The sequence below is a fragment of the Tachypleus tridentatus genome, chromosome 13, assembly GCF_004210375.1.
Source record: "Tachypleus tridentatus isolate NWPU-2018 chromosome 13, ASM421037v1, whole genome shotgun sequence".
Taxonomy (NCBI): domain Eukaryota; kingdom Metazoa; phylum Arthropoda; class Merostomata; order Xiphosura; family Limulidae; genus Tachypleus; species Tachypleus tridentatus.
The window spans coordinates 52,119,736-52,143,825 of NC_134837.1; the positions used below are offsets into that span (position 1 = coordinate 52,119,736).

The 24,090-nt window shown below is 34.2% G+C and overlaps 1 protein-coding gene across 21 annotated transcripts in view; it reads right to left on the minus strand.

Annotated features, from left to right (window-relative positions):
* Positions 1-24,090, minus strand: part of LOC143236637 (protein peanut-like) — an 86,828-nt gene that overhangs the window by 13,615 nt on the left and 49,123 nt on the right. For all 21 annotated transcript variants that reach the window (XM_076475004.1, XM_076474990.1, XM_076475001.1 and 18 more), the window contains 5 exons: positions 20,520-20,820; positions 6,461-6,567; positions 1,864-1,964; positions 1,397-1,528; positions 243-360 (listed from right to left, as the gene is read on the minus strand). In XM_076475004.1, coding sequence (XP_076331119.1) covers positions 243-360; positions 1,397-1,528; positions 1,864-1,964; positions 6,461-6,567; positions 20,520-20,610 — 549 coding nt within the window. In that variant the 5' untranslated portion in view covers positions 20,611-20,820. The remainder of the gene's footprint in view (positions 1-242; positions 361-1,396; positions 1,529-1,863; positions 1,965-6,460; positions 6,568-20,519; positions 20,821-24,090) is intronic.

A 24,090-nucleotide genomic window follows, 5' to 3' on the forward strand; every position in this document is an offset into this window, starting at 1 on the left:
TTTCATTACAGCACCTTTTTTTTAAATGGTTTTTTACCTTAATTTCATCAAAGGTTTGGTCAGACTGTTTTAAATGTTTACCTTCTTTTGATGTAAAATTTCAGTTAACTGTTCACAATATTTTGTAGTTTCAGACAAATTTCATAAGTATGGGTTTGTGCTTTATTAAACTTCAAATGAAAATGTGCAAAGTATATAATTTCAATGATAAAAAAGAAATGTGTACTTTTCTATTTACTCACTGTTTTTTTGAACTGACTACATTCTTCTGGAGTCATTGTATCTGATTTAGCAATGACAGGAATGATATTAACTTTCTCATGGAGTCTCTTCATGAACTCTATGTCTAATGGTTTTAATCTAGAAGAAATATTTTAATTGACAGCAATTATCATAATTTTTTTCTCACCAAATAAAATTTATTGGTATTTGGATGAATTAATTTTTATGATAAAACAGTACATTTCAGAGCATTTGCCATAAATACATTTTCTGTAAAATATTTTTTTCTCTCTCTTTTTTTTTTATGTAAAGAGACAACTTTTTACTCAAGATGAGAAAATAAAATACATTTATATATTTTTTTTCTACCAAATAAAATTTATTGGTATTTGGATGAATTTACATTTCAGAGCATTTGCCATAAATACATTTTCTGTAAAATATTTTTTTCTTCTCTCTTTTTTTTTATGTAAAGAGAACTTTTTACTCAAGATGAGAAAATAAAATACATTTATATATTTTCTAATGTCATATCATAAGAACAGTTGCTGGAAAGTACCAACAGAAAAGCATGACTTGGGGATATCTTTATGTATTTAAATATAAAATACAGAATATTTTGCTAATATTATAGTCAGACAAAAACTTAATAGTGAACTTTCAAAATAATAGTGCCTTAAAATATCAGAATTATGAAATAAATATCTTGATTAACATGTACACAAAATAATTTTGGGCAAATGTTGCTTGAAAATTGAATATAAGTACCATCTTCAATCTTGGTTAATTTTAGATTATTTTCATCCTGTGAATTGCTATAATAGTTCAATGGTACACATATTTCATTTTATATAAATCTTCTAGGCATTATTAACAACTGTTATCTCCAAATGTCAACTGTAAAACCAAAATGTTAAAAAATAAATACTTTTTTTCACATCTGTAACTAAAGAATATTTGTTTGCAAATACTTCAGTTAATCATGCATATTTTGAAACAAGAAAACATTATCAGTTTTATTCTGATGTAACATCATATAAACTGTTAATAAACAATTATTATGATTGACAGATTTGTTTATATGAAATAAAAGATTCTTTTCAATTATGACATCAAATGTTTCTAACACAAATGTGTAAACAAAGTCATTACTATACTAATTCACAAAACTTACCCATGTCCTGGACTGATGAAATAAAGGCAACAATGAACTCGAGAGTCTACAACAGCAGTACGGTGGACTCTTGACTCAGCATTCAGAAAGTCTTCATACTTAGACTCTATATAGTCTATTATAGGATACCAACTACAAAAACAATGGAGTTAAGGTTTGTTAGGCCTATCATGACTATGTTTGTTATGATTAAATCTTCATTCTCAAAACTACTGTTTAAATAGTACATATTCTCAAACTGTTAGAATTTGTTGTGTTACACCACCCAACAAGCAAAAATAATTTATAAGTTTGGATTATAAGTAAGAACTATAGCTACATGAAGTACCATGTGCATTAGGCCTAGTTTTAGGATACAAATAAAAGTTTTAATGTGATTAAACTTGATAATAAAACAGTTGTAAATAGAATGTTTAAATTTATTTTATAACTTAGTGTCTTTGTATCACTGCTAATGTAAAACTTACCATTCACTATTATCTACAGCATCTCCAAATCCTGGAGTGTCTACAATGGTTAGTGTTAAATTCACTCCATTTTCATGCAGGAAGACTTTGTTTGTTTCCACCTGTGACAGCAATATTCAAATAACATATCAAAATTTGTGGATGGTAGAATCTTCAATATGTGATTAAGTTTATGTTTTATAATTATTCAGTTTTTAATTTATAGTTAATTTATCGACCTATGTCATGAAATTTAAAATTGATTATCATAACAAATTGGGTTGTGATTGAAACGTAAAATATAATGCAAAAAAAAAGTAAAATATACCATGTCCATTTACTAGTGTTAATATTCTCCAACTGAAATAATGTGTTTGTTTGTTTGTTTTTTCAATACTACTGAACTTATCTCCAGTTAATGTTCAATAGTGAAACTATATTTGGTAATATCCAGGTGTTTTTAACAATATAGTTGTAACAATGAAGTTAAAACTTAAATTACTGTGAATTTAATAAACCACCAACACACACAAAAAATGTGTTCACTTTTCTAAAATAGAAAAAAATACAAGCTACTACCCCTTAAGTGTTAAAATACGAAGAGAAATATAAAGAGAGTAAAATAATATATTAAGTCAGCGACAGATGTCGTACTAAGACATAGTATGAGTGAAGTACATTTCGTGCATTTTCCACAACGAGGAATGTAATGTTTTGTGTTGTTTTTTTTTTAAATTATGGTTTCCTGAAAAGAACAACCATATTTTGTTGTTGGCTTGTTATTAAGTTGTCCAATGAGCTAGTTCTGCTTTGTCCACCATGGTTATCAAATTTCGACTTTTAGGACTGAAAGCTTACCGCTGATCTACTAAAGAGCTACATATTGATTCAATATAGTAAGGTTCGGGACGATATTTTCGTTTAATAAAACATTTCTAGTACTTCCGAAATCGTTATTTAAGAACTAATTACAGCTTTAATAAGTTACCAGCTTTCAATAATAAAAGGAAGCGGAAACGGTAACTTTCATTTCAGTCATTTATTTATTGCAGAAAACAAACTACAGTAGTTTTCTAAAATAAAATAAATACATTGCTATTACGTTTACTGTAGTTTTATAACTAAATGAAAAATGCGATATATTCGACGATTTCTGGAATTCTATAGAAACAGTAAAAGCTGAAAGACACCAGACTAGCATCGAATCAAGCTGTCAAGATACTGACTTACTTACTCAGAGACAAATACCCCAAGTCATCAGCAGCGAGGCTTAATCTAGCCAAAAGAGGAAAGGATATAATGGACAAACGTCATCCCTGGCTTCCGCTGGACTGGTACGAATTGACACTAATGCCTACGTGATGCACGAGCTGCCAGATGCTTTTATGAATCGGACACGAAATCCGAAAGTTTCTTTCCATACCTCTTAATGGACAAGTGCAGCAGAGCTCAGAATGAATTTCTTCAGCAGATGTTGGCCTACACGACACACACACGCGTATACATAATACAGTTAAGTTACAATAGGGGGAGGGAGTTCACATCGCAAATGCACATCAAGTGTTAAAAGTTGAGTGCTATTTTTGTGGAAGTTCAATTTCTCTTGCCTTCATATTATATCACAACTTTAACATCTATCCACTACAGAAAGAGATTTATATAATAAATTTTAGGATACTAGGTCATCTTATTTGAAAGGCAATTTAAACAAATATAGATAATTTGAATGACTATCCTATGGACTGTATCTAAGAAAAATACGTTGGATCAATGAAAACATTTTACCACAGAGCTCCAAGTGTCCATTATTATTAGTCACGACTGATGTGAACCATGCGATTCACATGTGCGTCATTTGTCAAACTCACCAACACTTTTAAAGTTAATCTAGTTTCTTATTCCTGCCATCTAAGCTCAGTATCGTTTAACTCAGTGATTTTCAAACTTGTTTGTTTGTTGACCACAATAGAAATTGTCCACTATGTATACAACCATTCCACGATACACGTAAGGGTGCTCGTGTACCACTAGAGGTTCGCCGAGCACAGTTTTTGTCTGTTGCAATTTGCACAAAACTGCTCGAGAGCTAGTTATCTGCGCTAGCCTTCCCTAATTTAGCAGAGAAAAACTAGGAAGAAGGCAGACAGTCATCAACACCCACCGCCTACTCTTGGGCTACTTTTTAACACAAAGTAATGGGATGACCGTCACATTATACAGACCCTAGAGCTGAAAGGTCGAGCATGTTTGGTGAGACGAGGATTCGAACCCGTGACCCTCAGATTGCAAGGCGAGTGCCCTAACCATAGCCAGTCAACACCACCCACTGCAAAATCGTGTGCTACCTTAATCGAATAGTGGGGTTTGACTGTCATTATCATAATGCTTTCACCACCACAAACTGCAGAGCGCGATTGGTTTCTGTTTGTGTGTGTGTGTGTGTGTTCTGGTATCAACATAGCGCTAACCAGAAACCTCAGGTTCACAGTCCAGGCATGCTTGGCCCTCGCCAATCAAATATTATTGATAACCGCTGATTTAACTTACTGACCCCGATGGGTCAGTGGTATGTTTTCAAAACTACAAAGCTAAAATCCGTGTCGCTTTGCGCTAAAAAACAAAAAAAAAACAATTTTCATTAGAAAATATTCAGTCAAGCATTGTATTGTGTTAAAGACTCAATGGTTAACAGCCATTGAGTTAACGAAAAGGAAACTACGATTATCTTAACTTTATAGCAATCACAAACATTTAATCAATCTATCTAGGTTAATGCTCGGTAAATATTGGTACTTCGCCATGAAACAAATTTTACTAATGTCCGACTTCACCCAGTATATATTTCAATCTACCTGTCTCTCCGTTATAACTAAATAGCTAGAGCACTAAATGACGTATAATTTGAAATATTATTTCCTTTCCTCTGTTACCAAACGTTAATTTTTAAAAAAGTTCAGTTCATAAAGTCGTATTACGGAGCCTAATTGTCTCGTCCGTTAGGTTTGCAGGTCTTCATTCTGATTGAAACATCTTTTTTTCTTAAATACAATGAGCGTTAAAGTTCACACCGCTCTGTTATTATTAAAATACTTTACACTTTTTTTTAAATACACTGTAAAAAATTCGCACCGCTATGTTATGGGTCTAACTCTCCTCTTCATTAGGTCTGCAGATCTTTATTGTCAAAATTCTTATTAAAACGCTTTTCTTTTTGTGAATACACTCTTGTGTAAAAAGTTCATACCGCTGTGTTATGGACCTAACTCTTACGCAGATCTTGACTGTTGGAGTCCTTGTTTTTTTTTGTTTTTTTTATTTTTCGCGCAAAGCTACACGAGGGCTATCTGCGCTAGCCGTCCCTAATTGAGCAGTGTAAAACTAGAGGGTGTGTGTGTGTATTTTCTTATAGGAAAGCCAGATCTGGCTATCTGCTGAGCCTCCCAAGGGGAAACGAAGCTCTGAGTGTAAATCCGTAGACATACTGCTGCACTAGCGGGGGGAAGATTAGAGGGAGAGCAGATAGTCATCACCACCCACTGCCAATACTTGGGCTACTCTTTTACCAAAGAATAGTGGGATTGACCGTAACATTATAACGCCTCCACGGCTGAAAGAGCGAACATGTTTGGCGCGACGGGAGTTTGAACCCGCCATCCTCAGATTACGAGTCGAACGCCTTAACCCACCTGGCCATGCCGGACCGTGTTGGAGTCCTTATTATAACGTTTCTCACGTGCACTGTTGTATACTAAGTTCCAATTTAAGTTAGCATTTCTGAGGCTTACTTTACTGTGTTTCCGACACTAAGTGCGTCACAGATATCATACGCATACATGAAATAAAACATCTTTTTATCAATACTGAGAAATCCCTTTGAGCATTGTACTATACCTGAAAACATGTTAAAATATTTATGGTTTGTTACAAAATAAAACATATCCCCTTTATTAGTACTGAGAAGTTTCCTGAAACATTGTATCACCATCTGAAAACAAATTATTTATAACTGTTACAAAAACAAAATAAAACATGATATTCCTTCATTAGTACTGAGTCCCTTTAAACATTCTACCGCTATCTGGTGACAAAATCTTTATAGCTACTACGAAGCGAAACATAACATCTATTCATTAGCACTGTGAAAAATTATATACTAATACCCACACAATATATCAAAATACAAAACTCACACTTTTATTTCTTTAAAAACTAACGTGGAGGACAAAGAAGAAGCAATGATATTACAGTGTTATATGGTTTGGGATAAAGCAATAAAGTTGCTCATTACTGCAGAACCACGAGGAGACACACTGATCATTACTGCTTCAAGGTACAATATTTTAGGAGGTCGTTTTGAAACCAAAAGAGAAGCAGTAAAACTGTCAACTGAATGAAGAAACCATATTCATGCCTCATATTTTTCTGAACATTTTTCTCCTTAATAATTTACTTAATTGAAAATGTATGTATATTAGCCTATTCGTCTTTCTTTTAAATATTTATCTACCAATAGGTGTTGTTGTTTTTTCTATTTTTGTTCCTCTACATACCTTTACTACTAACTTCATTACCTCTAACAAGTACTTTGTTTTCTCATACTTTTATTAAATAGTCTTACTTGTACTGTCTTCTTCATTCTTTGGGATGGTCCAGGGTACTCATTCGAATAGATGTCCGTGAGAAACATGGAGTTGATGAGGGTGGATTTTCCCAATCCCGATTCCCCTACATTATAGGTATACTATTAACATATGAACTGTTATTTTATTCAGTATAAGACAATTAATGTAGAATATGTAAATTACTTTAAAACCTGGTTGTGATACGTTGACCAAAATGAATAAAAATCATACAAGAAAACCTTGTAAAGTTACGAAAATGACTGTTCATTTGAAAAAAATAACGAGAGAAAATACAAGAAAACTGTAGCTAGATAGTAACCTAAAATTTCAGTGAAACTTTGTAAACTGTTCCCATACATATAACATGTAATCTACACTTTTTAAATAAGATTTTGTAGTACTGAAACAGTACACATAGCCTGCATTTTCTTCACAAAATTCTGTAGCACTGAAATCGCACAAATAACCTGCATTCTCTTGACAAACTTCTGTAGCACTGAAACCGCACAAATAACCTACATTCTCTTCACAAAATTCTGCAATACTGAAACCATACACATAACCCGCATTTTCTTCACAAAATTCTGCAGTACTGAAATCATACATATAACCCACATTTTCTTCAAAAAATTCTGCAGTACTGAAACCATACATATAACCCGCATTTTCTTTACAAAATTCTGCAATACTGAAACCATACACATAACCCGCATTTCCTTCAAAAAATTCTGCAGTACTAAAACCATACACATAACCCGCATTTTCTTCAAAAAATTCTGCAGTACTGAAACCATACACATAACCCGCATTTTCTTCAAAAATTCTGCAGAACTGAAACCATACACATAACCCACTGTTTCTAATGAGATTGTGTCATACATATATAGCCTGCACTTCATCACAAATAAATGTAATCTGCAATTTTATGGAGATTTTGTGAATTCTAATGTGTAGTTTCACCGTCACAACTACCTTTTTACTGATTGTATTCACCCCATAGACAGCCGACCACTACCACCTTTAGGAAGTGCCCAAACTAGTTTATAAACATTGATTATGGGCCCCCACGTAATTTTGCCATTTTGTTTAAGGGCCCAATGAGGTCTACTTGTACCACTAAGACTTCTTCACCAACAATGATATTTCATTAAAATTATCTTACTAAATGGAAAACATCAAAACGATAATGTTTAACTTGACAAGAACAGCAATTTTCAGTTTCTCAAAAAAATAACCTAACATGCGAGTTGAACGAGGTAGTTTTATTCAGCAATAGATAAATGTTACAAAAACTACTATCTTGTTTTATAAATATTTTCATGTTGAATCACTGATTATCAACAAACAGGGTAACAGAATATCAAACACGACGACACCTTAAACATCACATGGCTTAAACAACCAGGTCAAAGACCTGAGGTTCAAGTACAACCGTCACAATTAATGGCGGAAGGAAAATTAACAGCAACAGATATAACGTTCACACAGTCACAAGTGAGGAGTATTTTCAGGCATATTAAGACTCGAACCTTTTATCCCTGGGCCGGTAGCCCGGGACGATAATAACAAAGCAACGCCTGACCAATGTGGATATAAGCTTTACCTTCCCAGTATTTCAAAACGAATTTTAAACTGAGAAATCTCTTACATATATTTGAGAAATACTACATGAAAACAGCAGTTTTAATGGATCAAAAACGTTTTCCATGTCTACTAGCTTCTTTTACATTAAACAAATTTTAAGGAATTGGAACGCGCGCGTCTTTTCTTGGTTAAATACAATTAATAACATGTCTGTTTTGACAAAGAGTTATCTTTCCTATCAATAACGACGCTGTACAACTGTCTATTTGTGATGTGCTAACCTCAAGAATCACATCACGAAATTTAAAGAGTATTAAGCTGTCAAGCTTACCGCTAGACCAACGGTAGTGGAAGAAGCATCAGATAGAAAGAAAGTATATTTACTTGTAAGTTATTACATATAAACAAAATATAAATAATTATCCCCACGAGGTATACATTTTTTTCGAGAAAAAATGAAAACGGTATGTAGAAAAAAAATTAAAAAGGCTAAACAATTTCTTGCAAGTCTGTTGTTAGAATAATTACACATACATTGGTGCTTCACTTACTGCAGAACGTAGGACATTAAATCATTCAAATATGACCAGAATGAGGTAAAACAGACCCAAAGACAACATATTCATAAGAGTACATCCTTAACAAGACAGCGTAGGGGCTATTTTACTCCAAAACAATGGGATAGAACGAAATTGTTTTAACAATGCTTTAAAATACATGGAGGACCTAGTGTACCCAGAAGTTAATAAAACGGTGGTTTCCAAACTGAGTGTCACGACAAGTTATTAGGAGTGTCGCCAAAGTTTCAACAAACGAATAATAATTAACACCCAGAATGCATATGGCAGTAGAGATGTCGAGCAAATCATGCTTAGTGGGTTAGAATTGTCGTTAGTAGAAAAAATTTGAGAAACTCTATTGTGCCACATTACTACACAGAAGAACACAATAAAACTGAATAACACTGTGACAGTGTACTTAAATACAACGATGAAAAGGATTTAGATGAATCTCCAAAGTGTGAACAAACTGTTTTTGGTTTTCGACCGACATTAGCAAGTCTCTATGATAATTAAGTAAACAAAGTAGTAACACTACACCACAAATCCGTCATTCATGTACTGCTAAATAACAGGTAATTTTACTTGCTGGGAAGTTCTGTCAAAACTTCTTAATGTGTGTGTGTGCGCGCACGCATGCGACAGAGACATCATACCACGGATAAAATGAGTAGCAACATCTACTCGCATTTCTCACGACACGCAACCATTTCTACTGCACACAGATAATGCAGTTTTAATTTTTGGAGCATACCCTATAATAATGGGAAGCGTGACGTGACGTAATAGATGCTCAGAAGGTAGCCAATTTGTCAGGGTAACCACTCCTAAGTAGAGAGCTATGAAATTCATTACCTTCACACACTAACTTTTAATTCGGCAAAATATTTTTGTAACACGTTAGAAGTTAAATTTTATAATATTCTAAATTCATTCGTAACACGGTTATCGAATTCGTATATAACACTGCACAACAATTTTTTTGAAAAGTTTTTGCTGATTGTGGCAGGTACCTGGTGGGTATGCACAAATATAGTTTTGGTTTTGCTTCATCGCGTAGTAACTCTGAGAAATAGACAGTTAACTGTTTACCGGCAATAACGTATTTAATTGCGTTTATGTTTCTAATACGCTATTAAGCTCAACATAATTAAAAGTGTTTTGCTCCTGATTTTCGTTTGTATTCAATGTCCGGTGCATCACGTTGCAGTGTCCAACAGTAGTCAGCAAGCATTGACGGATTCCAATTGCCCTGATATCGTTTTTCCATTGTAGCAATGTCCTGTTGAAACTGAAGATTTCGATGAAACGGTACGTGATGGGTAAATGTGGATGTGATTTTCGTGATCAGCAGCCAAAATTCTATAAGGAACACCCAACAGTGTTCAAGAAGCAAAAACTTTGTTGTGCAGTGTTATTAATCGTACGGTTTTCAGGCTTAACATCCATTACCGCTATTCTGGACTCTAATGAACTGTCATTTTTTAAAGATTAATTCATGCTATATTTTCTGGTAAAGGAGAGAGCCTAATATTATTCCTACGAAAACAAATTTATTGCCGTGAAAAAATTTGTCTGTTGTTAAGCGCAAAGCTACACAAAGAACCATCTGTGATGTACCTATAACGAGTATTGAAATCCGGTTTTTAGAGCTGTGAGCCCTCAGCCTTACCGCTGAGTTAGTGAGGGGCTTGAAGGACTGAACCATAGATATAAAACATTTGAAAGGGCAAGCATTTTGATATGGCGAGGATTCGAACCTGCGACCCTCAGATTACGAGTTGAGTGCCTTAACCAAGCCATAAAGCACCTGTAACATCAGTATTTACAACGTCATTATTCAGATAAATTAGACGATGGATAAAGTGTATTATAGGATAGAAAAACAACAGTAAAGCCTAATAGCTCATTCATACCACCCACACTTAAATAATGCTACTCAGATAATTTATATTTACTATTAGAATTATTAATTTTTATATCTCGAGATCATGCGCTTAACTTTGTTATGCTGTGTGACGTGACCATTAATTAGTACTACAGTTGAACGTTAGGTTAATTGTGAAGTAAATCAAAAAATTTTATTCTTTGGTATAAATATATATGTATATATAGTTTTTCAGATAGCTTGCCAAATACAGAAATGTAGTTTATGTCGACAATTAATATAGTAACAAACACGTCAAAGACTGTAAAACATAGCTTGGTTAATGAAACTTGGAAATGGATACCACATGTTTTTCAAGGACGAATGTTTCCATGAGACCCTACACGAATATTTTCTCTACGTTAGAGTAAAAAAAGACCATATATAAAATTATTCATGCACGCATACACACAAACAATCGCCATCTACAGCGTTATAAATCTATTACAGATTTCCCATTCATTAAAAAGTACAAAATAATTTCAGTTGTGGATAAATATACTCACTGGAAAGAGTTACAACCAAAATTAAAAGTTTATGAAGTAGTTTATTACCATATAACACAGTACCACACCTATCACATTTAGGTAACGTAGTTACTGTTATTTAACACATCACTCAGAAGAACTGTCGGATCAGGAAGCTATTCCAGGATAAGTAAAGTTGTGTATAATTCGTAGCTATTTTATTAATTCATAGAATTAATTTTCACAATATAATTATTGAAGATTGTATGAAATGGGAGAACAGTCCACTTTATACGTTTCGGTTAAAACAAACTGTACTGATCACGAACGAAACTGAAAAAAACAACAAAACAGAAACTTATGCAACTTGTTAAAGCAAGTTTGAGAAAAGGCCATTCTTGACAGTGGGCTTTTTCGAAGAGAACAAACCAAAGCTGACCAGTTCTTAAACGCGTAAAGACCATTTAACATAATTTAGTATGGAACTTGATAACCCTGAGATAATAAATATACTCTTAAAAGTCTTTAACGTGATAAACGCTTAGACTTACGCTGCATTATCTAAAATACTTTCTGAACATCTTTGAAAACTACTGGGATTACGGCCGAAAATATCTTTAACAGGGAGAATACGAAAACAATCAAAAAATAATTTATTCTAATCTTTATAAAACGAATGTAAGAAAAGTATATCTAATTAGTTATAATGATTACCTATACCAGGTTAAACTTTAGTTTCGCTCCAAGTAAGTAGCTTGTTCTCGTCGTAACTTACTATTAGATTGTCCAGAAATAAATGTCGGAATTCTCATGATGACATTTAGAAGCTAAATATTGAGTAACTTACCGTGTGTTGATTGGTTTAATTCAACGTTTGTCGCTCATAAGGTATCTTAATTGTCTGCTGTTTCAACTCCACTCAAAGTAAGATTTGCAACCCCAAGGCAGCATGGACAAGAAGGACTTTTGTCTGATTTTCCTCTACGATTTCAAACTTGGACAAAAAGCTACTGAAACTACATGAAACACCAACCGGACATTCGGCCATGGATTTGTTACTAAACATATAGGTTTCAGCGTGGAGATTAAAGTCTTGAAGTCGTGGAAGGATGCCATCCTTAGATAAAAACACATTACGGGAAGCCGTTGAGACAGACCCTCGTGTGTGAGCTTGCAGAAAAGCTAGACACAAGCAAATCAAGTATTGCCAAACACCTGAGTGCAATTGGAAAGACGAAAAAGTTGAATAAGTGGGTTCCGCATTAGCTGACTGAAGATCAACAAAATCGGCGTTATTAGACCTGTCAATGATGACACTCCAAAAATTGAATGAATTGGGAATCGAGGTTCTGCCTCATCTACCTTATTCCCCAGACCTTTCCCCTATAGATTTTCATATTTTCAAGCACTTTGAAAGCTTTTTGAACAATAAACGTTTTCAAAACCAGGCAGCAGCAGAAGAAGCTCCCAAAGAGTTCACTGACCACAGAAACTTTGATTTCTACATAAGAGGCATAAACAACATCGTAAAACGTTAAAATCGTAAAATGGTGCTTACTTTGATTAAAGCATGTGTTACAGCACTGGTTTATACTTTTCCAAACTTTGCAGTTCAAAAACATTTATTTCTGGACAACCTAATATTAATAACATCTAGTAGTTTCAGAAATAGCCTCTAATTGTTTGACTGTCACTCTTATGACTCACCCGGAGATTTTGTAGTAACGCAAGAATTCGAACCCGACTAGCAAAGTCCGTAATCTGAAGTCCTACTACAAGGCATTTATTATTAAAATCACAAAAATACAGGAAAACGAAACAGATGCACGGAAATGTCGTTAAAATAGTTTTACACCGTTTCTAAAATTAGTTTTAAGTCCTTTTCGAGAAGTGTTTAAAACATATGATTACAATATATTTTAGTAGTAAAACGTGTCTACTTAATGATCCACACTTTCTTATAAACTTTACTTATGTTAGTCTTGAGAGATCCATAAAAAATAAGTTTAAATACGACATTATTGGGAATTCCTTTAATGTACCCAACGTGCACTAAGGCATTTTTTATATACTGAGTTGTCATGAATAAAACAAATAGCCATATCTTCTCTTAGTATTATAAATGTGACTTGCTACAAGCGCCTCGACTCAATCGTTTCAACATGAAGCATTACTGTAATTCTAATTTCCTGCAAGAAGTTTAACACAACAGTGACGTCATGTAAACTGGCTTGGTGCCAAAATCCCATCCTGTAGGGTGAGTGCCTGCTATTGCCCTCTAAGAAGCAATCTCTACGGAGCTAGAAATAAGGCATTCATAATACATACATAATCTTGACGAACACCAGGTGGCTATGCTAGACTTTACATTTACTGTGACTGCAACACGCACACATTTAAGTTGTGGGTCGTGGTTAGAGCACTAAACTTCGGGTTATACTAATACCACACACACAAGCTGTGGTATAACCCAAAGACTGATGACCACCATAAACATAAGCTTAACATGATTTAGCATCTGGTTACGTTACTAGAATTATGTACGGGTGTTCCAATAGATCCTTTCTTAACGGCAAAATGTCCCAATTTTCATTTCTGTCGGTGATCTATGTTGTTTTAAATTTTGCATTCAGTATTTTGATCCTCTGACACTCGTTTTACATTTAACTAAAAAAGGAAATTACAACGCAGTTTAGATGACTCAATATAGCTTTTGCTGCTTCCTCTGAAGTTGGTTGTAAGGTAGGTTGCAGCAGACGACATACTGTTGAATACATCACTAAGCACGTGATCCTGCACCTGCTTAAACACGAAACAGACAGTTGAATGTTAATGGAGGCGTAGTTCATTGCAGATGTTCGACTTTCAAGTCGTGAAATGATTATGTAAAGTAACGCAAGGGGAAAACACTAATGACAAATATGGAGAATTTTACGACAAATCCCAGGCCAACAAGGAGTTGAAGTATTTCACTGGTCAGATAGGTGCCTTTAACAACGATAATACGAGAAAAATACCATTTTTCCTTGATGATATATACTGTTTGCATAGCTTAGAGTTTTTAATTTTCCCTAAAAAGTGAGGGGATGGAAGTTTTAAGAAATAAATATCGGACCGTGTCCTGGTTCTAAAGTTTGATAATCTGTTCACACTATCTAAGCTGCGGGTTTTCATGATAGTATCTAACGCCGTGTTATACTAAAAGTACTTCTAATCAGAACTATACTGATCGTCTAAAAAGTGAGAATTGTGAAATGAATCAGTAAAAAAAAAACACGATAAAATATCTCTGTATACCGACATATTCCTTTACGATATGGCCACTCCTTCAACATGTAAAGTATAAATGTTGATACTGAAGTTAGGTGTTCCTGCTGCCAAGACCCGGCATGGCTAGGTGGTTAAGGAATTCGACTCGTAATATGAGGGTCGCGGATTCGAATCCCCGTCACACCAAACATGCTCGTCCTTTCAGCCGTGGGAGCGTTATAATGTAACGGCCAATCCCACTATTCGTTGGTAAAAGAGTAGCCCAAGAGTTGGCGGTGGGTGGTGATGACTAGCTGCCTTCCCTCTAGTCTTACACTGCTAAATTAGGGACGGCTAACACAGATAGCTCTCGTTAAATTAAAAACAAACAATCCTGCTGCCAAATCACATCCGTAAATAAACAAGTACTTTGATTAATTTCAATATTAAAGCATTTTCTTTATCACCAAGGTTGATTTTTTCTTTGACCTTACTAAATTTAGTAAACAAGTCAAAATTTTTGTACCTAAGCTCACCATTCAATAACTGCTTTCATGAAATCAAGACATCTACAACCTTGCAAATAGTTATTCCAACTCTAATATTAGTTTGTTGTTACTACTTTAATATTTAATTTTAAACCAACACTTCGCTCAACCAAAGTCAAACATCAACCTAAACATAGCATATGGACAGCAATGGACATTATGGTCTTTCAAAGTTGTTTCTAAAAAGCCACCCTTGAAAAATAAGTAAATACCTAAACCTACCCCCTTATTTTTCTGGCGATCATCAGCTCCATTTTTAAGCTCTTGTAAAGCGCAAGCGTCCACCTACTAACGATGGCGACTAATTCCATAACCCAATCATCCTTTTTTTTTTTTTTAAAAAAAGTGATGATGTCGACGAGAAATTATTATTTTGTAGCGGTGAAATTTGTAGCAGATAGTTCTTATTTCATGAATGAGAGGGCGTTTCGATCTCTTTAGTGTAGGCCTGGAGCATAAAAAATTGAAATGTCATTTTACCTGCGCAAACAGTTCACTAGAGATTTCAAATTCACAATGTCTACGCTGCCATAAAGTCAATGTAACAAACTGATATTTTCTACCAGAGCAAACCCAAAAAGTATCGACTTTGTTTACAATTTTAATGCAAATATTCAAATAAAATGGCATATTCAACTAAATTAGTACAAACTGGAGTTATCCGAGATATTTTCCACACTTGGTATTCCTTGTACTTCACTAATAATTATAATCTACCACAACTGTTATATAGTAACGCTCCCACACGAAACGTTGTCACTCGTGAGAAACGAAGGCAGAAAAGAAAAAATTCCCAACCAAGAACGGATTAAATAATACCGGAAACCATCTAAGACTTGAGACGAAAAACATTATTGGAATTTCTTAAGCTTATATTTCCACTCTTATATAACTACGTTAACAAAGTCACTCTTCCCACTTTACACCAATGAACATATCACTCACGCTCCAATTAACACTGTTGATACCCCAAACACACACGCGCTCACACACAGGGTTATATCTTCCCCAGCAATTTCTCGGAAGGATAATGGAGGTTGGATATACGCCAGACAGTGGTATATGATTTTTAAATTTCACGAGGAAACCTTGATCTTTAACTCGAACACCTGTCCAATAATTACTTAGTTATTACCGTGCTCCATGCTAATTTATTGTTCTTAGAACAAATATGTGATGTTACTCACTAATTCATCTTGCCTAACATTGCTAATAAAAAGAGGAAAACTGGATACAACAGCAAATTAACGAAAATTAATGTACAGATGTAGCTAGAATATCACAGTAGTTACCGAGTTTACTGGGATTAAAATGTTAATAATAATTAACATTTATGAAATATTCAATTAGACTTCCTGTACAAAATTTATGTATCGACGACTAATCCATTAGCAAGTCCTAGCTGTGTGAAACAAACGACCAGGTCTGGATGTCAAACACCAACTGATTAACAGCAGATTGTCAAATAAAAACCATCCTGATGATCAAAAAATGGGAATCGATGTCAACCAGCAACTGATCAACAGCAGACTATCAACCAAAATAACATCCTGATGATCAGAAGGTGGGAGTTGATTAACAGCAGATATGATAGACCAGAATCTCGCCAAGACCAGATGGATAATCAGAATAACGAGTTGACCAACAAATGACCAATAACAGTCCAAGACCAGGTTTATGATTAAGAAAAGGTAGTCGATCCAAAATTGATAAACAGCAGGCAGCCAACTAGTAATTAAATGTATAACTAGCTCAAAGTCAACCAACAAGTCGAGTTTTTTGGGTTTTTTAGCACAGTTACACAATAGGTTATCTGTACTCTGTTCGCCTTGGGAAATCAAACGCTTAATTTTGGCGTTGTAAGTCTTTAAATTAGAGTTAATCGTGCTGTAACGTTGGAGCCGAAGTCAAGTTTATATGAGAGTTCTAAAGCCGGGGCTGAGGATTCTGAGCATCTCCAATCTTGTCAACCCCCCATGTACATTTATATATATATATATATACTCTTTTTTATAAATTGAATTAACTAAATAAATAACTTAAGAATATAATATACTTTTTTGTACCTAACCTCAATTAAGTAGTTAAGATAAAAACGGTTTACCATTCTTAAATAATTTATGCTCTCACTGTCTTCTGGGCGGTTGAAGAGTTGATTGATTGGGTGTTTTATAGCACAAAGCAGGTATCTGCGCCAAAAGCCTAACTGCTTTGTGCTATAAAACACCTGTCTTCTGTTTGAATCATTTATTACTTTAAAACCTGTTTCTATATTACTGTTAAATGCTGATTCTGTTGCAACGTTCGCTGAAACGAATGTAAATATACAACTTTAAGATTGGGTTTTACATTTCATCCATTTTATCGAAAATCTATTTCACCCCTATAGACTGTTTTACTTCCAAGCAAGATCAATCAAATATTGCTTTTTTGATATTCTACAGATTTATATTGGATAACGTCAAATTTAACCTTTGAAAACTCAGAAAGTCCTTCTCAGATCCAGAATGATCAACGATCCAGATCATTTCTGTAGTGTGCTGAAGAGTCTCGATCTTACTGTGCCCACGAAATTTGGTACAAACCAGGTCACACTTTACAGAGTTTTAACCCCAAACCGCGAAAATACCTTATCTCTTTACTATATACAAATGATTCAAAGTGATCCAGATACTTAGTTGTATTCGGACCAAATCTGGGGAGGACTGTCCCATATTAAATTTTCATTTTGAATAAAGATTATCGTGTATGTCAGTCTATCACTTTTCAAGTTACGTGTGCGGAAACAAAGACCTGATTACAATATCATCAAACCACTATATTAGTTAGCCACAGTGATCTATTATTCTGCAGCTCAGACCAACTGAAGGCAATCAGAGCTGGAGATAAATTACTGGAGTCACTCCGGAGCCAGCAAACCCAAAACACTTAACTCTACCATCACTTACCGCTAACCTACTGGGGAATCAACAATCGAGTTCGCTTAGCTTAGAGGCCAATAACTGGAAAAGTACGGTAATATGAATGACCGATAAACAGCTAGTTGACAATTACAAACTCTTTAATGGTTTTCAATGCCAAATGTCGCACGAACGTATTAATATTTCACACTTGTTATTAGTATTTATTCTCAAAATGATCTCCAATATTTGCATGTCGTAGTTGCCAGAACTTCTTGGGTTTAGTTATACGAACTTTGAAGAAGTGGCAGATAACACAGTATAAGGTGATAGGTTTAAGCCTGTGTTCACTGTACGTTTTATCACAACCTATAAATTTGTACTAACCTAAATTAAACTTGCATACTTTAATTTCATGTAATGATGAATATTAAAGAAAAATCAATGCTTATACCCATAAAATGACAGATCCGTACTCCATATTAGACTGATTGACACACCCACTTCAGGGAGGTTGTCTTTTAAGGATGACAAAGTGACGAAGACACTTCAATATACTGCGCATGTAAGATTGCGTGACGAGATTGAAAAGCTGAAGGGGAAATTCTTCCGCATTTAAAAATTATAATAAATGTTTAATTACGTAAAACTGGCTATACACTGGGTTTACGTGGTTATTCTTCAGAGTGAATATTTATAATATATACTATCTCTAAACGATTCACCACTGAGTTTGTAATCGAAAGTGTTTGGTGTTTTCTCACTGTCCAGATTAAAACCCTAAATGCTTTATTTCTTTTATAAAGCCTAAATTTACAAACGGCACCTTGCCAAGCACGTGTTTAACAGTTCTTGCAGTTTGTTGATGAAGAACAATGCTTTATTATTTTATTGTTACAATGTATATACTATGGCAAAGTTAAATAAAAGTTACTAGTGTTAAAAATAAAACAATAAGTTGCTTCGTCAAAACTGGACATGGCAGATGGAGTGTGCGTAACATATTACGACATATTTGCTTTCATCCATGAATTTATTTGAATTAACACGAAACATTTTATTTACAGTTAAAGTAACAACTGTTAAAAAAAACGAGTCATGCAAAATATTAGTACTTTAAATAATGTTATTCTAATTTCAAGCGACTACGGAAAAAAGCCAAGCACGATATTACACCGAGTCTGAAGGGTGGTACTACGTGTAGCTATAACTAAAGAAAAACGTGTTTGGTTTGACATTTTAACCTTAACAACAAACAATCATGAAATGACTATAAATGTGACAAGAATCTGGTGATCTGTTGGTGTTCCGAGTATACAGCTAGGAATATATAACAAAATCAAAACATTGAACATCAAGAAATCTTACCTACAACAAATACATTACTGTGAACATTGACAGCAACTTGTTGGCATTGATAAACGGAGTTCTCAGTAAAGGAGAATTACAATACAATGACCAGGACTGTGTAATAGAGGTTAAGACTTACTGATTGTGGTTATGTTTACAACCAAACGTCTGTTTTATACGTATAATGCCAATAAATCTTCAGTAGAATCAATTTCAAAATTGTTTCGCATCATATATATATATATATGTTATTATTCTGTTTATTCGGACACATGTGCCTATTATAAAGGATAAAATGCCTACCCAATGTCCCATTTCGTTGTGTGTGTTCACTTGTACGTAAATTCACTACCAGCAGGCTAAACATACCTACCAGAGATTGGAAACCATCAGCTTAATAATGATGTCAAACCAACCAGTTCACTCACGACTCAATTAAAGTGTAGATTTAATGATTTATACAATAATTATTCTTCATTACAGACAAGGTGAAGTGTGTTATACACAGATAAAACTACTGAAGTTATTTTTTATTTCAAAGCTCAAGGTACAATTTTATCTTTCCTTCTTAACACTCAAGTCACTACCAATAAAACAAGATCTTACAGATATGGTGCAATTTTTAAACATCTCTAACATTTATTTCCCTTCTTCAAAACAAAACTCGCCTTTGCACATCGTGCAAAATGCTGGTAATTCCGGAATACTGATATAGCACACAAAATAGACAATACATTTACAAGAAACAAGAAACTTTCAAACGCAGTTTTTAAGAGAAAAGAAATAAAACAGTTACTAAAACTGAAATATTTCTTTCTATTAACATGCACGTCTTCTGAAATAATTTTAAACAAGAAAAAACGAATAATAAACTAGAAATTCGCTATTTTAAATATTGAACGTTAATGTATACATACATACTGGACATATGTCTTGTTTATTTGCTATTTAACTTCTTAAGAAATGACTACGAACTACAAATTATGTATTAACTTCCTACTGATTTTTTAGCCTAATAGCTAAAAAAAGCAACACAGACAAAAAAAACATTAATAACCAAGGATTAAATGTGCATTGATATTTCTAGCTAATGCCCGATTCCTAAAGAAATTTGATTGACTCGTTATTTGGAATTAAGCACAAAGCTACACAATGGGCTATCAGTGCTCTATCTACCACGGCTAAAGAAAAGCCTTAATACATATCTAAAGAGTAGACGATTCCTGGGACTAATATCTGAAGAAAAGGCTTAAAAGTTAACGAAACTGTTAACCTTTGGACTAATGTTTGTAGATCTAATTAACATAATGAGATGCAAGGTGAACCTGCTAAACATTTCATTTGAATAAAATATAAAGACCTGTAAAATGTACGTAATAAAACTGGAGTACCTAACAGAAAACAAATTATAATAGCCTTATTATGCTATCCATTCAATAATAATATATTACCAAATTCCGGAAAACCTACCGACAACCATCAGGGTAAAATCAAACCCTCGCTTCACTGCTTTTCTGTATACTTGATTAGGCAGATTGGCAAAACCCACGTAGCCTTCCATGTCTTTAGGGGAAACTTTCTCCCGCTCTCTTTCCTTCAACGTGTCCTTTTCTCTGTCTTTCTCCCTACTTAGATGAATGTCTTTCGTGGAATTCGTCAGTCTTGATGAAGAGTATAGAGTACTGATTGTGGACTTAACATCAGATGTCGCTGTGTTTGTGGCAGAAGTCCCTCCATCTGAGCGGAAGAAGAGCTCGCGCTTTGTCGACAGCTGGAATTAACAAAAGTAAGTACTTGAATTACATGCATTAGAAAAGAAGTGAGTGTGCCTTTAAAATACGGATGTATATATAAGATCCACTCGCGCTAAGTGAGCACTACAACATTATAACTTAATTTTGAAATTATAAATAAATCAAACTTGATAGGGCCGGCCATTTTGATGGACAACACGTGCCCCGCACAGGGCAACCTAACACCGATGCACACTAACATTGATATTGCGATTATCATTTGTTCTCAATTTTAAAGGTGAAGGAGTGCCGAATATAAAATTCGTACAGACTATAATTTTACCTTGGACCGGCTCTTACATTTTATTACTAAATTAGCTGGAGTACCCGTTCCCTGAAGTAATGTAAATTCATGGTTAGTGAAAGTTACCTTTGTGCATAAGGAGTTGCTTCCAATGTGCAATTATAAAAAAAAAAAAACATGCAAAAACGCTCATACAAACTGCAAAAAACAAAAAGTGAAACCACAAGTTTGCACTTATCTCCGCACAGAGTCGACAAACCTTCATGCCAAAGTTGGTGAAGATCCATTAACAGGGGGTGAAGTAGTGGTAATAAAAATGTACATAACAACAGCAATACTAAAAATCTGTATGTATGTCCCCATGGGCCCAATGAACCTTCGTACCAAAATGTGAAGATCCGTCTGAAGCAGGTGGGGTAGTGGTAAAAAAATCGCAAAAAGCAAATTTTCAGTTTTTTATTTTGTGTTTTGATGGGCGTTTTTTTTACCACTAATTCGCCCTTTGTTGATGGATCTTCACGAAATTCAGCATGAAGGTTTGTTGGATCCTTGTAAAGATACGCGCCAATTTGCAGTTTCCGATTTTGCTTTACAATTTTTATGGGCGTTTTTTTTTTTTTTTAGGATTGCATATAAGGAAAGGAACTTTTCATTAATTATAAATTTACACAGCTTCCGTCCATGGGACAGGTACTTCAGCTGGTATAGAACAAAACACAACAGCATTCCTCCTTTATCTATATAAGTATAATAGTACTGTCTGCTTTATGTCCATATAACTACTTCGCAAGGTGTGGACGGTTCTTCATCAACATTGGTATGGAAGTTTATTAAGTCTAGGTATACTAGGTACATACAAATTTTCAGTTTTGCATTTTGCAGTTTTTATAATCATATAAGGGAAGTAACTTTCATGTCCTGAGATAACCTACCGTTAATCACAAAATTACTTTACTTCCATCTAGCTAGTATATAACAAAACACAATAGTGTGTCTCCTGTGTATCAAAAATAAATAAAACACAACATCACGTCTGCTAACCTCGTATATTAACTTAAGATCTACGGTTGTTTACACTGGCTGATGCACATAAAACATTGCAATATCATTTAGTTCCATTTCCATATATTCAAGCAATTCAAAATGCAGAATATAGACGATCTGGTTCTTAGTAAGGTTTCTGATGGAAAAAAAAGGCACATACTTGTTAGTACTTAAAATACGGTTTCAAGATGAGTTGAATTACCCCCCCCAAAAAAAAAAAAAAAAAAAAAACAACAAATCAACGGAGACTCTAAATTAAAAATATTTTTCCCAGTTGTCTTGCTTATACTTTCATTACATAACATAAAAACGTAGCGTTACCAAAACGTAATGGCGTTTCCATATAAGCTGTTATTCTAATTTTCATTAGTAATTATTCTATGAATACGCCACGAATTCACATCGTGAACGACCTTAATTTTGATTGGCTCACAAAGGAATACACCAAAATTTGATTGCCTCTTTATTGGTCAAGCCTCAAGTTCCAAGATGTATCTATTTCAGTTAGCTATGAAGCGTGAGGTTATGGTACATAATACGGGTTGAAAGTGGCAATAGTTGCCCTGTCATTTCTGACGTGTTATACATTAGCAATTACAAGATGGTTCGGTGACCACTCAATGTAAACAGCTGTATCAAGAGTATATAGTGCTATAAGAACTAGTGTACACCTCAGATATGTAATACTTAATAATATCAGCCCGTAGATGGATCTGAGGTTTATTATATTATTATATCATTATTCGATAACGTAAGCCATGATGTGTAATAATATTGTATTCGTCCACCGAACAAACACTAAAAATATATACAACCCCTAATCTGTTATTAGTTCCATCAATTTCCACCGAGTTACACCAGTTTTGAGAAATACCAATTCTCACAGGTTTCAACACCTATCTCCAAACACTTATCTTGTGAGTAAAATACAGCTAACAACACTTTGCATATAAAATAATGCATATAATTACAATGATTATCATTCCGTAGTTGGATCCAAACTGTACAGACTGGTAATTTTTAGTTCAGGATAAACATTACTATCACATCATCAGTAAGCGAGTCAAGAACTTTTATTGTTCGTTCATAACAGATATAATGATTAACTGATAGACAATAGTCATAAAAATATAATATTCTGAATGTAATGATACATCTTCGGCTAAGAATAACAACACTCCATCAACATATTCACAGCGCCCCCAGCAAGATCGTGAAGGTTCTGAGCCAAGCTGCAGTGACGTCAGTAAATTAAAGAGGTTTAGCCTATTTTACAGCATCGTTGATAAGTTCATAAAAGTTCCAAGCCATGTTTCAGCGCACTTTATATATAAGCTTTGCTCTTCTTAACCTGCAAATCCGTTTGTATAGTAACCTCAATCTCAATCTTATACAACTTTTCGAACATTTTCTAGTTCTTGAAGGTCACTACGCTGGATAACATTATGTATCGCATGTTAGTACAATTCAATAATTTGAGAGAGAAAGTAGAAAATTTTGCAACAACATATCCACCACGATATATCTGCCATAGTCAGTGTCGACTCGGCCAAGGCTCTTCAGGCCAGATAACATACGACAGACAGTAATGATGTAGCGGCTACTTACATTCTCAATTGCATAAACAACTTTTGCAGCGTGGACTAGATTAAAGAAGTAAAATGAAATTATTATCACATTTATTTATTTATTTATCGTAATTATGGTACGTATTAGTTAAGTAGACCCAAAAATATTCTCACTAAAACAAAAAACAGACAGGCGATTTACAAAAGTTTTAATGGTTAATAAAACAAAGCAACAAGAACATATATTTATAAAAAAAATAATAAAACAAAGCAACAGTATTATTGTAGTCGTATATAAAGTAACGTTCCTTGATTTCAACCACATGTGTCACATTTCACCATCCGGGTTTACAACATCTTATGACGCTTCTTACACATTTCCTGTAACACAT